General features: G+C 29.4%; 1 protein-coding gene across 3 annotated transcripts in view; it reads left to right on the top strand.

Moving 5' to 3' along the window:
- LOC134716122 (uncharacterized) overlaps nt 1-15,641 on the top strand; it is a 56,657-nt gene that overhangs the window by 2,528 nt on the left and 38,488 nt on the right. The window contains exons 1-4 of one of the 3 annotated variants that reach the window (XM_063578920.1): nt 77-112; nt 5,830-5,913; nt 7,396-7,502; nt 9,401-9,530. In XM_063578920.1, the coding sequence (XP_063434990.1) occupies nt 9,428-9,530 (103 nt within the window). In that variant the 5' untranslated portion in view covers nt 77-112; nt 5,830-5,913; nt 7,396-7,502; nt 9,401-9,427. Of the gene's footprint in view, nt 1-76; nt 113-3,522; nt 3,817-5,829; nt 5,914-7,395; nt 7,503-9,400; nt 9,531-15,641 lie in introns of those variants that run through there. The other 2 variants (XM_063578904.1, XM_063578914.1) reach the window with 2 other exon arrangements.

Below are 15,641 nucleotides of genomic sequence, written 5' to 3'. Positions count from 1 at the left end.
TATGGAGACAATGTAAAGATGTTTCTTAGTTTCTTATAATTCCTGACACTTGTCACATCATGCCATTTCCACATGTTCCATGTCAAGACAGCTCTTTCACGGTCTTTTACATGTGACTAACTCTAACTCCATGGACGACATTTTCTTTCTTTAACCTCTAACAAGTTTACGTTTATTTGTTACATTTTAGAACGTAATGTAGGATAGCATCTCGCTCGATAGCAAATTCGGCCCACATACACACATACACTCGACATCGGGTGTAGGACAACTCGCCCCATGTTGACGAACTCGCCCCTTCATAACCTTTTCTAACTCTCACCTTCGAATTCTATAACTTGAACCTTTAAATTGTACAATTAGGTCTTTTATACAAAATACAACTCTGTTGTGATATATATTCAAATATATATCACTGAAATAATCTACATGAATTTAAATAAGGAGTTATAAATCAAATAAACGATTCTTTGAATTACATATATTGTAAAACACAGAGAAAATTAATCATTACATCGTAACATGTACTTAGATACTATGAAATGAAAATAAATCACTAATGGTGTCACTCTCAAAACAGAAATGAAATTTGATCATAAAATTTTCAGAAAATCGCTTTTATACTGACAGACTTAAAAATCACAACACATATTTTGAAGATTTACTTTTACTGAATCATGATTGACCCTCTTGTAACTGCTATTCATGCCATACGTTATTTAAAGAAAAATTAGAAAACGGACTTACTAGAGTAGAGGTTATTGGACACACTAGAATATCGATGTGGCATGGTTTTTAAAGCAAATTGAAAACCATAAATGATTTTTTTTTTTATACCATACCAATACTTTAAGGAGAGGCTAAAACATTGAAGGGACATTCAAACTCATAACTCGAAATTAAAACAACAACTCCATGACTAAAACAGACTATTACAAGGAAACAACAGTACACAGTAAACACAATAGAAAACTAAGCAACACAAATCCCCCAAAAACAGAGTGAGTGCAGGTGCCTTGGAAGGGTAAGAAGATCCTGCTACACATGTAGCACCAATAATGTTTAAAATAGTATTATCTGGACCACATGATTAATTTATTAAAATGGCATAATTCAACTTTCAAATTGCAAACTTTGTTAGGACAACGAATATGTTAACAATGGTTAATACATTTATTTTACAATACAATGTAATTGCAAATATACAAAAAAAAACTTTAGTGATGCATTTTTATAGTCCCTTAGTATATTTCTTACAGTGACTTGACTGTTAGTGTTGCTATCCACCAATTGCAACTCATTCAAAAATTTTACCAAATTGCAATTTGTTTTATTAAAACAAATTGTTCAACTGGTCAGAATATTGAACAAATTGTTCACTCAAAAAGTGAAAGTGCAAGGTGATAAAATAAAACATACTTACAATCATATAAGACTTTAACTCCACGTTAATGATGCTGTGACAAAATTAGTTTATCAGTTTCTATAGGTATATTATAGTCATTACCATGCTTAGGGTGAAATTGTTATTTTGAATTGCTATAAAAATGTCCAAACTAAGCTTTCATATAACATGTATAATTTTTCTTTCTAAAAGTATTCTATATTCATAAGAAACAGATATCAGTTTTAAATAAAACATCATATATTCAGGAAAATATGTGTGAAATAACAATATGCTATTGATAAGTTTCCATGGGGAGATAACCTAAAATATTATTCTTTTAAATAAAGACTTTTTGAAAGAGAAAAATATTATCTCCCCATGGAAACGTCCTACAAACATATTGCAATTTTACACATATCTTACTGAATATGAAATGTTATAATTCACATAATGTTTGATTCTTATGAATATAAAAGACTTTTCGAAAGAAAAACTATATGAAAGCTTAGTTTGGACATTTTTACAGCAATTCAAAATAACAAGTTTTCTTTCTAGACACTGTATCATTTGGTGCTTTTTGGCTTCAAAGAGGACTTGGAAGTCAACAAAGTAGGTCTGAAAATTTGTTCCCATAGGTATATTGTGGAAAACATAAATTGTCTCCCCTAATTACCAAGAACCCATGACCTATAACAATATTCTAGAGTAAGACACAGTTACATGGAGAACCAAATTTTAGAAAAAATGATGTAATGAAAAAAAAAATCATGATCCTAAAGTTTATACATGTCATACTGTAGGATGCATACATGGCATATATATACATGTTTAAGCACAACTTTATAATCAAAGAACAGTGTTTCTAAATTTGAAATAAGTTAGAATTATCTCCCCTTGTTTGCTTTATTTTGTATAGCCTAAATAATTCAATTGTTATGTTCGGCTGATCTACAATAACTTCAGTAACTCGTAAGTAGGAGAGATTAATTACAGGGAGGGACTGAATTATTCAGGTTACATCTGTATTGAATTCTCAAAATGGCTGTAAATAATGACAAAGTTTATGAATAAGACAGTTCTGTTTGCCATCACTGTAAGTTGTGTCCCAAAAATCTTATCTAAAATTAAAAGATAGTATTCAACAGTGTTTAAATTTGATAATCTTGAGTGAAATTCTATTTTGATCCCACTTCGATGATCTTATTATATACAAACTAAAGATTAGATCACACTTCAACAAATCTTGATAACCTTTCAATATTCATTTGATATTGATCTTTTAAAAAGCTCATAGGCAAAAATATGTATATGCAATGTATGAAACCTTTCTTATATGCATACTATGACAAAAGAATGGTGGGGGGGGAAACACATTATTAAGTCAAAAATGGCAAGTGAAGCTTGGATCATATTAGTTAAATCACTTCTCTTGATTATTGATTGAATCAACAGGCAATCAATTCAATTATCAAATTTTATGAATTTAGTACACTTAAAAATGTACATCTTATCATCACTTTAGAGGCTTAACTTTTGGGGATTGCAAAGTCTGGCTCAGCTCAGCTCAGTCATGTCAGTTCAGTTCAGTTCAGTTCAGTTCTTGATTTAATTTCTTTGAAATATAAATCAAACTAAAAATATTCAAGGTCAGAATTCAATTGTCAAATGTCAATCATACAAACAGGTACTCAGGGATCAATTCAGGCCTTTCTAAAGAAATAAAGCATTTGAAATATCAGGACTGGTGTATTAGCTATCCTATTGGGTTATTACAGTGACCCAATTTGTATCATATGTATCTATTAAATCTTCTTTCTTCCAAGTAACAAACATTTTTACAATACCACAATGAATTTCGGTAAATAAATATAGCGGACATATTTACCATGTTTACTGGTTAAAACTATGTAATTATTTCCGAATTTTAATGCTTTGATAAAATTACTATGGGAAAATTATCAAGACCATTCTCTAAATTGAAAGTCTTAACAAAAAAGGTTATACTTATGAAAAGGTAAACACAAGGTAAACACCCACGGAATAAATGTTTTCTATTTACATGAAGATATTTAAATGATCAAGATACAATATTTTAATAACCTAACCACGTATAATAAAAAAAGAAGTTCATTGGAGCACAACTTAAATGAATAAGCTCAAAGAAGTTTTGCATGATAGATGGCAATTATTTGATTAAAATAGGATTTCTGATTCATTACATAATTATAGTCCTCTGTGTTTAGTCCTAATCTTAAAATCAGAATTTCGTAACAATTATTTCATTCCTTGAACTGGACATGCTTATAAGTGGACTATTATGCAGCTTGTAACATTAGCACACAATGTTTTAAATATTGATTCTGGATAATTTTTCTCAGGTAAATGTGTTTGGAATATCATAACTTTGTTTGTAATCGTCACCATGTTAGGTAAGTTAGGTATACATTTAAAATTTGTTTATTGAAATCAGGTTATGTTTGTACTATTTGATGGGTTTGTTTATATTGATGTACAAGAATTTTGTTGGTCCATAAAACGGGATCATAAAGCCAATTTAACAACATTCCAATTGATTTATTATTTTAGTCTTAGTCATGCAGTCAGTGCACTTGTAAACCATTTCAAGATTATTGTAACAGTTAAAACTTGTTTCTTTGTTTATAGTCTAAATATTAACCTTAAAATTCTTGATGGAATTACTCTTGTTAAATGTTTAAGAATTTTAAGATATTTTGACATTTTTATACATTAATAAAGAAGGACTTAGTCTTCCAAAGCATTGATTTTCCTCACATATTAAATGGATATTTATCATGTATAAATACACAAGGTCAATTCTATTTCATGATGTGCAGAGAATTTAAATTAGAGACAATAGTAGCTATACACCTCATTGCTATTTGTCCACCATTACTGGACATACATGTAACAGAAGTTCCTGTAAAATTTTGAAATCACAAAAGAAAATATTTGATGCCACAAAGGAAGAGATTGTTATCAGTAGTTCAAGCGTCACAAAATCTCAGGTCAAGTGTTGCAGATCCCAAAATAACAGTAAGGTCTAATGCTTCTCTTGGGTTTAGTTTAAACATATTTTATTTGCTGAATTAAATCATAATGAATTAGACACAAGTAAATCATTCTTATGAAGTCTTTCCCATTATCTTGGATATTTTAATACAATTTATTGTAATATTAGCAAATGTACAGACCATCAGGACACAAATATTTTCTTTCATACCACTGTCTCACCGGGGAGCGATTTCTTATTCGACATCTTGTTTGCTGTGTTTTTATTTTTATAAGATATTAAAAAAAATGATACTGTCTAATATGCTAATGTTGGATTAGACATTATTAAGTATCATTGACCAAAATAAGAGAGTGCCAAGCTGCAAGGGCATTAAGGTCATGAACCCAAGAAACAACTCTGCCCTCTGAATGGAATCTAGCTGTAGGTAACCTTTTGCATTGCAAAATTAATGACCTAGCTCACTTTCAAAAACTTCCAGCCCATCTACCAGATCTTCCAAAAGGGGTTTCCAAATATAAAATAAAAAATGTAGGGTTAAAGTACATGCATGTATCAATATTAAGGCAGCACACTAACAACAATACCCCACCACGTGACCCCACCCCCTATGATTGGAATATTGTTGCATTTTTTAGGTTTCTATTACTCTACCACATTTATTTATGTGTCTTGCTTATTTGCATCAGTTAAAGTCCCCTTTTATGTCACCATGTATATCTGAAATATGAGGGAAAACCATGTCAGTATTATGGGTATATTGGTATCTGTTTGCTTGAAGGCTTTTCACCAGATTGGCATTAATAAACTCTTTTAGCCTTTTATTCATTACAGCTGAGTTTTGAAAATTGTATTGTAATTTTGTATTTTTTTATGTATATAAGTAAGTATCTGTTTAAAGTTTATAAAAAATACTTTTCCTAAATTGATAATAAATATAATGCTCAATGTAAACAAGTTGACTTATTAGATTTACCAATTTTAAATATTTTCATTTATAATTATAAACATAATAAATATATATATGGTAAATATTTAAAATTATGTATACAAGTAAAACTTGAGTTTTCCTCAAGTTAGATTTTATGGGACTTTTTTTCTGTGTATATTTGTGACTTTTTAAAATGCTATAGATTAGAACTTAAACATTTTCTGTTGCAATAAGTCTGATGTTCAAACTTAGTTTATTAGACTATTGGTTAAAGATGCATTTTAACCAATTACTTGTCGAAAATGTGTAATCAGTCTAATAATTAGGATTATAGTTTTATTATTTTTTTGTGATTGATTGGTGTTTGATTTGCGCCTCCTTGGCATGATAGACTAAAAATAATAAATATTGTCTGGTACTTCTTTCTTGAAAACTGACTTGTAAAACCTACTTGTATAATATTTTATTTATTTTTTATAGGTATGTTTAAATAGTAGTAATATAATACAAGAAGATTTTTCCTTGAAATTAGAATACTGAGAATTGAAGAAAAGGCTTTAAAAGGTATATCCACATTTTTTATAGGAACTTTTAAATTCTACACTTTTTTAACTGACATATGATTAATTTCAACCAAAGACTAATCCTCAGCTATCAATGATTTAAAGGAAAATGATTCCAAAATTATATCTAATATATGCAAAGCTTTAAAGTGAGTTGGTAGCATCAAAAGGGTAATGGAAAACAATTTGAGTTTGATATTTATTATAGACAGCCATTGGGTCTTTGATACTCTTTCTTTTCAAGACAATTATAAATAGATAATAGAAGATGTGGTGTGAGTGCCAATGAAACAACTCTCCATCCAAGTCACATTTTGTGAAAGTAAACCATTATACAGGTCAAAGTACAGTCTTCAACACGTAGCCTTGGCTTTCACTTAACAGCAAGCTATAAAGGGCTTCAAAAATGATTTGTGTAAACCATTAAAACAGGTAAACCAACAGTCTAATCTATATAAAAAAAAAGAAACGACAACCACTGAACATCAGGTTCCTGACTAAAGACAGGTGCAAACAAATGCAGGGTGTTTAAAAGTTTTAATAGTTACCAACCTTTACCCTTACCTCAAACAATAGTGTGACATCACAACATAGAAAGACACACTATAAATTTTCAATCAAAATTAAGACATATAAACACAAACAAGTGAACATACACTGAATGAATACATTTGATCTATGAATTACAATTCAAATAAAACATATCTAGTATATTCGTATTTCTTCACTAATTGAAATGTACTCAAACAGCTGAAGATTCTGCCTGCTTTAGAATTTCACAAAGTTAACATGGTTAATGAAAGGATTTTTTTAGAATAATTGATCTTTTAAATAATATTTTTGATCATTTTTGGAACACAGTGCTTCATAAGTCTAGGGAGGCTAACTAATATTGTATTGTAAATTGTATAAAGTATGTATATATTCAGGTTGCACTAAAATAGACAAATATTATATGTAAAATAGAATTACCATGATTACAGAAAAGAAATTATACGGAAAAAGAAATTATTAATATAATATACAAATATATTTGGGAAGATATAACAACCAAAGTATAATAAGAGGCTAGAAATAGTCCTAACATCTGCGAAATATACAATTTTGACATGTTTTTTCTTCAATTATTATCAATTTTGAAATGTATTTGAATCTTAAACAGCTGAAGATCTGCCTACTTTCAAATTTAACAAATTTAATGAAAGGTTTACCTTTTGAAATATAACCAACTGACGTCTTGTTTGAAATAGCTATTGAATTTTCTAATATATCTTTGATAAATATAATTTTAGGCCAATCTTCCATACTATGAGATATTCAGGTAAAAATAAGAAAAAAGACATTGTTTGAATACCTCATTTTTCACTGCTATTCAAAAGATTTTTTGATTTTTTTTTGTATTTGACGTGACCTTTACTATTTTATAGATTTATACTTATGTTAAAAAAATATGTTTGTATAACTTGACAAATTATCAATGCAGGTGCATGGAAGATAATGTAAACCTTGATATAAGACTGGATTAGAATAGAGAGTTGGAAGAAAGAAGATTGGAATACCAAATGAAAAAATAGAAATTAATGGGTTAAGGTAATTATTTTTTAAACCATTTATTTTATTTTTAATTTTAGTTTCTTGTGTATAATTTTGGAGTTTAGTATGAGGTCCATTATCACTGTACTATTATACATATTTTTAAGGGGCCAGCTGAATGACACAAGAGTTTCTCGCTACATTGAAGACCCATTGGTGGCCTTCGGCTGTAACATAAATCTAGCAGTAATATTTGGAAACATTTTATGACCTTTCCCATGGATTCTTTAATAATAATAAACAGGGGGAAAAACACAAATTACAATTATTAAAGACCTGTTTTTGTTGAATAAGTGGAAGTTTATCTCAGTGTGAATCTGGTAATTATTTTACACAATAACAAGTTAGTCATGTACATATACTCAGATATTCAAAACAAAAAAATCTGATAGATTTAAACATTTAATGGCCTTTCATGTGCACCTATTTTTTATGCAAATGCTTAATTTTAGGCTCTCAATAGAAACATGCTAGCATTGACATTTTAATCAATGTGTTGGAAATGTTTTTTTGTGGTTTCCATGAGATAAATAGAGAACCACTTTTAAACATTTTGTGGCTGTGGGATATAGATTCCTTTTTGATATTAATTGAAATTAAGGGATTGTTATGACAACCATGTTCTTTAAGGGATATCTGTGATCACTAGTAAATTATTAACCAAATTATTTTGGAGGTAATCCCAGTAGCAAAGCATGGACTATACCATGTCTATACAAAAAGGGGGAAGGGATATGAATTTGAGCTCAGCTGTAGTTTTCCAGGTTTTGTGTGTTCCACCTGTAGCTTTTAAAGTTTGAATAAGGCTACTGTATACTAACACACATATTATTAGATAATTCATATTCTGTGATTTAGTCCTTTATACCCTGTTATTAGTAAAAACATAGAGGGTATGTAGAATGCTTGTTTTCAGTATAATGATAAAGTATATATATCTTAGGGTATATATACAACTCGTCTAAACATCAACCTAACAATGTTAAATCTGTAAATTTGCTTTCGCAAATTTTTTAGTCTTCCCTCACCGGGATTGAATCAATGCTACTGAGATATCATGACACTAAATTGTCTGCACTGCAGCCGTCCCGCTAGACCACACGACCACCTGGGCTTCACAAAAATAAAGCTTTCAGTGGCCGTGTGTTACCTTTCCTCATCAATTTTAATCTAGCATCGTACAACAGTATATGATATATAAGGTATGGAGATGTTATTGTTACAGATCAGCTCAATTATCTCTAGTAAAGGATCCTACAAATTAATGTAAGATACAGTCACAGAAAATAATTATATTTAAAAGTACAAATGTACGTATGAGTCAGTGACAACTCTACAACAGATTTATCCATCGGATCACCATCAATGATGGTGATACATGACTATGAACATTATGTATATACAACTCGTCTAAACATCAACTTAACAATTTTGGAGGGTACATGTATATATATATGTCAATGAGATTATCAACATGGATGGTACATAAATTGTAACACATATTTTATTATTCAACTAAAAAAATATATGGTAAAATCCATATACTAGTAATGAATATATTAAAGTACACTTTTTAAAAAAGATATAGTTTTAGGAGTGTTACTTTTGTTGATAGTTTTTCACAAAGATGAAATTTAATGGACTGTAATAAAAATTGCAAGATACTTAGTTAAATGTTAAGATATAACCTTAACAGATATTGATAAAATATTTTGTAGAAATTCAATATTCATTATATTACTGACTTAAATAATGAAATTGTCAATCGAAATAATATGCTTTTAAGGTTTGTTAAGTTTCAATTGTTCACATGTTAAAGTTAAAGTTAAAGAGGATGAAGTTTCTGTAAATAAAACTTTTGTTAAACATAATGTAACCATTCTACTTTGTTTTAGATATAGTTTGACAAGAAGGAGTAAGCTATGTATACTTTGATTGGAACAGTGACTGTCCTGTTAATTCTGTGTCACAGCCTGGTGGGAATCACATTCGTAAAGTCAGATGACTGTGCCAACATCAGTGGAAGTAAGTTTATTAAAACTATTTTACTTTTGCATTCGAATGGCAAATAAATATAACAACTCTGATATTCCTACAAACCAAAGTACTGCTAACCATATTGATATTATTTTACTTAACATGCTGAATAAAAAGTCTTCACAATGTATATATATAGATATAAGAAAATGTTGTATGAATGCCAGTGTGTCTGAAATAGAATATCTTACAAATTTTGAAAACTTCATCCAAATACTAACATTGGTACATGTATAGAAATAACAAATAGAAATAGAAAAAAATTAGAGAAGGAAACTTATCTTAAAAATTTTGCATTCATACATGTATATATATACTCTTGATGTTATTAAACCATAAGAAAATGTACCATGCTAACATATTTTTAAATATTTTTCTTGCCTATGACAAACGATGCAGTATGTAACACATATTGATGATAAGCATGATGAAGAGACCTCATTTTTGAGGTTCATGAATTCTCAAAGATTTGTGGAATTCTCTACAGTACTTTGGTGTCTTCAACCAATATAAACAAAAACTGGCTGCCATAAAATAAGGACAAAATGTGCAAGCACTAACAACAATCAAACAGTCAGATACTATGAATAGTTTGTCAATAATATTTGGAATATGGAATGATTCATTGTAAAGTGTACATATCTGTCTGGCAGGGTTCATCTTTCCTTGACCTTATTTATCAGGGTTCATTGGTCAAAGTGAGTTTTTGTAGTAGGGTCAATTTAGCTGGAGAGCAATATATAGGTCAACTATATTTGGTGTATGTTAAATGATTATAAAGTGTAAATTTCATGGCAGCAGGTTTCATCTGACCTTGAACTAATTTTTATAGATTATTGATAATGAAAAGTTTATGTAATACCTGTAGTTTGACCTTAACTCAAGAAAATAAATTGGCTTAAATTGTATTTTGAATATTTAGCGGGCAGAACATATCAGCAAGTACTCTTGTTAGTATACTGTATGATATCAAGAAACAATATTATAACATAAATGTTTAATGATATTATTTCTATAAAACAAGACCACACATTTTTGCCATGAATACATATAATGTTGGTGAATATTAAATAAATCTAGCTATTATTATATTTTATATTGATTCAAGAAATGGATACTGTTTGCCTTTCTCACATACACTGCAAGCAATATTAACATATACTAATATATGATGGTCATTTACTAATATCAATTTCACAATTATCACTTTAATCTCCTGTTTGAAACATATACTGCATATATATATATATATAAGTTATTGTATGTAATGATAAAGGTAAACAATCATGACAATGTTGAATGAGTTTTGATTAGTAAAAACCTTTACATTGAAACTTGAAGAGCTGTTCACCGCTTTCCTCTTTATGCAGTTTTGGTTATTTAAAAGTTACTAAAGGTATCATTATTAATGAGGTGAAATAGTTTTTTTTCAAGTGAATTTACCTCAGATTAATTTACCAAAGTTTGACTGTAGCATTTTTGGCTTTATAGATATATAAGAAGATATGGTATGAGTGCCAATGAGACATCTCTCCACCCAAGCCACAAGTTGTATAAGTAAACCAAATGAAGTATGGTTTTCAACACAGATCATTGACTCACACCAAACCAAAATATGCAATCATACCACATCTTCTTTTTTACATTTTGGTTTTGGTTGTTACAATATAGATATATAAATATAGAGGCCTGATATGCCAAAACATATATCAAGATTCCACTGAGATGATATTATATGATTGAAATTGCTTTCATATTTGATTTATTCTCCATATGGTACTTTATCAGAATGTTGTCATATTTAGAAAAAAAAGACTGAGCCAACTTATCCATATCATTTACATAAATATTTCCTCAAGGTATGATTTAGGTATCATATATATTATCAAAGATGCAAAAAAAAACACCATAGGTACCTGTAAATACTATAAAACATGCCATTCACTTATCAAATTTCCAGAATATTTGTAAGTTTATGATATGCTTTTATTTAATACTTATGTAAATCATAACCTTCAAAAAGTTAAAATTTCACTGTAGAATTATTGTTTTATTGGTCATGTATATAAAATGTATGACCACAAGGAGAAAGAATGCAAACATTAGTACATGTACTTTCAAAGGTTTTTGTGTATTTGAATGTTTTACATATAAAAAGGCTTAAAATAGGAATTTGGAAAAGAGATCTTGAATACTTCCAGCTTGTAAAATGACTTCTTTCTAGCTCAACTGCAAAATGATTTCTGGTGTGATGGTGTCAGTTTCATTTGATGATGTGGCGGATAGGAGTAAGGGACATTGGAATGAGGGATCACAAAGTAGGGGTCAGAGTGATGAAGGGGGAGTAAAAATTGGTACACTCTGGTAAAGAAAACCAATAGCCTGATTTACAAAACAATAATCAAAAAAGCAATATGATAGACAGCAACGAACCTGGCTTCTGACTTGGAACAGATACTCTTAGAATGTGGCCAGGTTACAAAGCACTTGTGTAGCAATCAAACCCTCCACTAACATAAGTGATGTTACAAAACAACACAAAAACAAACTGTCCACTCATGCTATTAATATACAATACAAATTATTCTCTGTTGAGCATAATATAGTTTTATCATGCTGTCAACATTTATTTTTAAATTGCACTTTACTGTGACTTGAGTAAAAGGGTTTAACTCTCCACCTATACTGCAACTTATTCCAAATTTTGACCAAATTGTAATTTGGTTTAACGGTTTTAACAAACTACATAAGAAGAACAATAGTCAAATGGTCAAGTCATTTATGTGTGTAGAGCAAAATTTGGGCACACTAAACAATTATCATATTAGATATGAATGAACTGCAATCATGGCAAGATCACTGTCAAAAATTTGTTTGCACTAGAAAAAAAACCAGTAAATATTATTTCCCGTCTTATTATATGACATCTATTGAAGACTGAAAACAAAGGTTTAAATAGTATTGCATTACCATTATTACTGTGACTTTTCTCTGAATTTAACCTTCATTTAATGGTATACAATGTGCAGAAAACAGAAATAATGGTAAAGGCATTTCTGTCTTTGTGTTCCCTAATTAGGTTGACATCAAGCACCTTGGCCTTTCAATAAATGTTTCTAATGTTGGTTGAGGTCATACTTCACACAAAATTATAAGCAAGGAGACTAAAATATGAACTTTACAATAGTAAGGAAGAGAATAAAATACAAATGCTTTATTAATGAACAAGAAACCTTACAGAATATCTATTATACTATCCTAAAGAAAATATCAAATCTAAAATAGGGTTAAGGTCTTAAAGTTAAGTAATCGCACAAAACTATAACAGGTATGAAAAATTGGTAAAACCTGGATTGTTGAGCGGTCAAGGTTCTTATAAAACTCAGAGATAGCCAATCTTCTGATTTATATATGAAAACTCCCTTTTTTAATAAGGAACTTATTTATATCCTTTCTGTTTACCATTCTATGAGAAAGATTTAAAATTTAAAATTTTCTGATTATTTTATTGTTTTCTGTCTCTCTCATGCACCGTTTTAATATTGTTATTATATGTCTTATAAATATTTATTTTTTTAAAGTTCTTTCTCTCTCACCATTATAATCCTACTTAAAAGTATTTTTCTAATGAAAATGTTAACATTGATAAATAATTGTATAATATTGTATGTTAACATAAGACGGTGTGAAGAATATCATGTAGGTCAAATGTTAAATCTATAATTTATTCATCAATAAGATCTTTATGGTGTGGATAAAAGATAAACCTGGCTTCACTTTAAGGAGAACAAATGTTTGCACAAGTCAGTTTTTAAGTTTCAATTTTAAAGCATTTTAAAAAAAAGAAGAAATACACATAATGAATTTTTAAAGTTTATTAATACATTTTGCAGTGCTAAATGTTATTTTATTTTTGGATAATATTATATTGCAAAATTAACAATTTAGGGACAATCATATTATTTTTGAAAGAGGGACTTACGAGGATTAGAACATAAAATCAATGACTTTGTACAAAAAAGGAATCATAATGAATATTTTGCAACATTAAATGCAGGGCAGTTGAGTAAACAAATGTGTACAAAATTGGGGAAAAATGTGCAAGAAAGCCTTGGAAAACTCTTAATGTGCTTATATAACACTGAGACTACTATAAATTATAGTAGTCTCAGTATAACAGTAACAGCACTACTATACAAGTCCTTGGTAACTGTTACAGTTTAGAATATATAATCAATATGGAATAAATCTTCCTAGCTGGCCTCAGAATAATTTATGGTTGTACCCTTATCTTTTATAACTTAGTGTGTTAGAAATTCAAAAGGGACTAATTATCTCTATTTTGTTCTCATTATGTTAACATCATATGAAAATTAGATTCTCAAATTTCATAGAATGCAATTTACGAGATTTAGAAATTGAAGCATTTTGAATGGATTAACTGATTCATTAGACAAGATTTACCAGGTTTGAATAATTAATTGTTTCTCATATTCACATTAATTCATTTATACAATTAAGACTGATGTGGGCACGATTGATATTCAATATCTTTTCAATAGTTAGTTATATACATGGTATATCTAATCATGCACTACAATCAGTTCCTTCATGGGGCATCTCTTTCACTCATAGAAGTTTTCTAATTTCTTCACATTTGCTTTTGTATAGTTTTCTTAAGACACTATTTTTTTCTGGTCTATATAATTGGTACACATATTTATGAACATTTGTTTAAAAAAAGTGAAGGACTTGAATTAAGCAATTATACTATACACACTAGTAAAATGAGACCGTAATGCAGGAGAATAATTATGTTGTCATGTAATTTCATATCCTTGTGGTTGAATATTTAAGGTTATCTCAGTGGTAATTTACTTAACCACATTTTCATATTTTTAACCAAGATTCTAAGAAAAAGGTCAATACTTAGTTCTTGGATTTTGTGGTTCACTTAATCTATTTACTTTAATACCCCAAAAAGAATATATATTTTGTTTATCTGAATCCATTTTTATGTTTATACCTGGATATGATTTTTTCTTCAATAAAATAAAAAAAACAATCTGTTCTCTTGAATGAGATTGGATCCTTATTCAAGCACCTGTTTAACTGCTGCACTGTAGCTCTTAGGCCCTTATGACATTTTTAGCTCACCTGACCTGAAAGGTCAAGTAAGCTTTTCTCATCACTTGGCGTCCGTCGTCCTGCGTCAGTCGTCCGTAAACTTTTACAAAAATCTTCTCCTCTGAAACTACTGGGCCAAATTTTACCAAACTTGGCCACAATCATCCTTGGGGTATCTAGTTTAAAAAATGTGTCAGGTGACCTAAAATGCAGTTTTTGATTTATATCTTTAAAACTAAGATATTTAGGGCAAATCTTTCAAGATTTAAATGTCCATCAGAATAAGATCTATCTCCTCGCAAATTTTCAGATGAATCTGACAACTCGTTATTGGGTTGCTGCCCAAAAATTGGTAATTTTAAGGAAATTTTGCAGTTTTTGGTTATTATCTTGAATACTATTATAGATAGAGATAAACTGTAAACAGCAATTTTGTTCAGCAAAGTAGGATCTACAAATAAATTAACATGATAAAAATTGTAAGAGTACCCCTTAAGGAGTTATTGCCCTTTATAGTCAATTTTGAACAAATTTTCGTCATTTTTGTAACTTGTACAAAAATCTTCTTTTCTAAAACTATGGGCCATATTAAACTAAACGTGGCCACAATCATCACTATGGTATCTATTTAAAAAAGTGTCTAATGACCCCACCTCCCAACCAAGATGACTGACATCAGTAAATACAGTAACAGGTGAGCGACACAGGCTCTTGAGATCCTCTAGTTTGACTTTGCAGGGATGGTGCTCTTAGGTCCTTATGATATTTTATGACTGTGTACAGATGATGCTCTTAGGTCCTTATGATATTTTATGACTATGTACGGATGATGCTCTTAGAGTCTTATGATATTTTTTGACTATTTATGAGATTAATAATTAGGATCAGAAGGTCAAAGGTTAAAGGGTTTATAAGTGTCTACTAAGCCCTTCTTCACAGGAACATTTATTTAATAGATCCTAAGCAGTTAAA

This window comes from Mytilus trossulus, chromosome 1 (assembly GCF_036588685.1).
Source record: "Mytilus trossulus isolate FHL-02 chromosome 1, PNRI_Mtr1.1.1.hap1, whole genome shotgun sequence".
Taxonomy (NCBI): domain Eukaryota; kingdom Metazoa; phylum Mollusca; class Bivalvia; order Mytilida; family Mytilidae; genus Mytilus; species Mytilus trossulus.
This window is presented reverse-complemented; position numbering and strand designations above follow the sequence as displayed.